Here is a 3,086-nt window from a genome sequence, read left to right on the forward strand (position 1 = left end):
CTGCATCAAAAGAAGTGTGGGCATCGGGGTGAGGGAGGGGATTCTGCCCCTCTGCTGTGCTCTGGTGAGACCCCACCTGGGGTACTGAGAGCAGCTCTGGAGCCCTCAGCACAGGGAAGACATGGAGCTGCTGGAGACGGTCCAGAGAAGGCCACAAAGATGATCAAAGGGCTGGAGCAGCTCTGCTATGAAGACAGGCTGAGGGAGTTGAGGGTGTTCAGCCTGGAGAAGAGAAGGCTCTGGGGGGATCTTAGAGCACCTTCCAGTGCCTGAAGGGGCTCCAGGAAAGCTGGGGAGGGGCTTTTCATGAGAGAGGACAGTGGTAGGACAAGGGGCAATGGTTTTAATCTGAGAGAGGGGAGATTTAGGTGAGATATTAGAAAGAAATTCTTCACTCTAAGGGTGATGAGGAGCTGGAATGGGTTGTCCAGGGAGGCTGTTGATGCCCCATCCCTGGAGGTTTTTAAGGCCAGGTTGGACGAGGATTTGTGCAACCTGGTCTAGTGGTAGGGTGCCCAGTTCATGGCATGGGGGTTGGAACTTGCTGATCCTTAAGGTCCCTTCCAGCCTTAATGATTCTATGATTCTTTGGAGACAGTAAAACCCCCTGTACAGCCTGCTCTAGGTGAACCTCCTCTGGCAGGGGGGTTGGACTAGATGATCTCTAGATGATCTTCCAACTCTGACAGTTCTGTGATTCTGTGATCTCTGTGCCCTCCCACACAAAGACCCCATCTCTGCTCACACTTTCCTCCCTGGCCCTTGCTTTGGCTTCCTTTGTACCTTCATTTGGTGTTTCTGAGCTTGTCACCATGGGCATTCCTACCTTGGCCACATATTGAATAAAACTAGTGCCTTCACCTGAGATATGTGGTGTTCTGCAATTCCTCATGCTCTGATCTTGCCAGAGGCCCCCCATGTCAGGGTGAGCCACCTGTACACACACATTAACAGGGGTCCAAACACAGCTTCACTCCTGGGGGACTTCAAAAAACTCTGGGATTCGGTCAGAAGAAACCTCACAGAGTTTTACCCAGAGAAGCAGTCAGTCCTTTGCCAGGGGCAGAATCATCCCCAGAATGAGGGCTGGCTGAGAGCTGAGCAACTCAGCAGTGACCCTGAGAAGAAGGGCCTGGGCATTCAAGGAGTGTCCCAGGAGCCAGTGGTGTGTGCTCAGAGTTATAAGGCCAGTTGCAAATAGGGCAGCAGAGTGACTGCATCATTGGGAAGGGAAGAGCCATGGGTGTCACCTCCCTGGATTGTGTGAGGCCCTTGACGTGGTCCCTCAAAACATCCTTCTCTCTAACCTGGAGAGAGAAGGGTTTGATGTGTGGACTGCTCAGTGGATGAGGAATGGGTGAGATGGTCAGATCCAGAGGGCAGTGGTGAATGGCTCAGTGTCCAGATGGAGATGGTGACAAGTGTCCCTCAGGGGTCCGTCCTGGGACCAGTCCTGGTTAATATCTGTATCAATGAGTTAGAGAGCTGAGTGGTGCAAGTGACATGGCTGGGGGACAGGATGCCATGCAGAGCAGCTCATTTGGGTTACTGGACAGCCAAGGACTCAGAGCAAGTGTTAGAAACTTTAATAATGGATCAAGAGCAAACAAAGCAGGTCCGTGTCTCAGTTGTAGCGACACAAGTGGAAACGTGCAGGAACAAAACCATGGATGACAGCAGTAATGATAAATAAAGTAATAACAAGAACAAGAACAAGAACAATAATAAAAAATAATACAACAACAAACCTATACAGAGTAGAATAAAAAGAAAAAAGCAAAAACAAGTAAACAAAACGTGTGGAATGACATAAAGTGGAATCACTTCTGGAAAGAGGCTTTAAATCTCTCACTCTTGAACAATGAAGAATTCACTTTCCTGAGGGCGTCCTTGAGCTCCTGGTTCCTCATGCTGTAGATGAGGGGGTTCACTGCTGGAGGCACCACTGAGTACAGAACTGCCACCACCAGGTCCAGGGATGGGGAGGAGATGGAGGGGGGCTTCAGGTAGGCAAACATGGCAGTGCTGATGAACAGGGAGACCACGGCCAGGTGAGGGAGGCAGGTGGAAAAGGCTTTGTGCCTTCCCTGCTGAGAGGGGATCCTCAGCACAGCCCTGAAGATCTGCACATAGGACACCACCATGAAGACAAAACAGCCAAACACTAAACAGGCACTAACCACAAGAAGCCCAAGTTCCCTGAGGTAGGAGTGTGAGCAGGAGAGCTTGAGGATCTGGGGGATTTCACAGAAGAACTGTCCCAGGGCATTGCCCTGGCAGAGGGGCAGTGAAAATGTACTGGCTGTGTGCAGCAGAGCACTGAGAAACCCAGAGGCCCAGGCAGCTGCTGCCATGTGGACACAAGCTCTGCTGCCCAGGAGGGTCCCGTAGTGCAGGGGTCTGCAGATGGCCACGTAGCGGTCATAGCACATGATGGTGAGAAGGGACCACTCTGCTCCAAGGAAGAAGAAAAAGAAGAAGAGCTGTGCAGCACATGCAGAGTAGGAGATGGCCCTGGTGTCCCAGAGGGAATTGGCCATGGCTTTGGGGAGGGTGGTGGAGATGCAGCCCAGGTCGAGGAGGGAGAGGTTGAGCAGGAAGAAGTACATGGGGGTGTGGAGGTGGTGGTCCCAGGCGATGGTGGTGATGATGAGGCCGTTGCCCAGGAGGGCAGCCAGGTAGATGCCCAGGAAGAGCCAGAAGTGCAGGAGCTGCAGCTCCCGCCTGTCTGCGAATGCCAGGAGGAGGAACTGGCTGATGGAGCTGCTGTTGGACATCCCAGCCCTTTCCTCAGGAGGTGCTGCCAGAGGAGGAAAGCACACTCACAAGTCAGGACAGCCCTGAGCAAATCTCTTCCCATTCCCTCCCATCAAACCACCCTCTGAAAATAGACATTGACTATCTCCTTGTTTATAGAACATTCCTCCATCTCCCTGGCTGGAGCTCTGGTCTGTGCTGGCCAAGTGTGCTGTGAGGAGCTGAGCTCCCAAGGAGCTTTCCCTGCTCCACAGCAGGGGGGAGCTGGGAAAAGCATGACAGCTTCAAAAATACCCTCTTTTCCTCATCTGTGATCCACTTGTGCATAT

General features: G+C 52.4%; 1 protein-coding gene across 1 annotated transcript; it reads right to left on the bottom strand.

Annotated features, from left to right (window-relative positions):
* Positions 1-1,820: 1,820 nt before the first annotated feature.
* LOC127396218 (olfactory receptor 14J1-like) lies at positions 1,821-2,777 on the bottom strand. The gene has a single exon (XM_051643838.1). The coding sequence runs from the start codon at positions 2,775-2,777 to the stop codon at positions 1,821-1,823; it is 957 nt and encodes a 318-aa protein (XP_051499798.1).
* Positions 2,778-3,086: the final 309 nt, after the last annotated feature.

Source organism: Apus apus, unplaced genomic scaffold (assembly GCF_020740795.1).
Source record: "Apus apus isolate bApuApu2 unplaced genomic scaffold, bApuApu2.pri.cur manual_scaffold_34_ctg1, whole genome shotgun sequence".
In the NCBI taxonomy this organism is placed as follows: Eukaryota; Metazoa; Chordata; class Aves; order Apodiformes; family Apodidae; genus Apus; species Apus apus.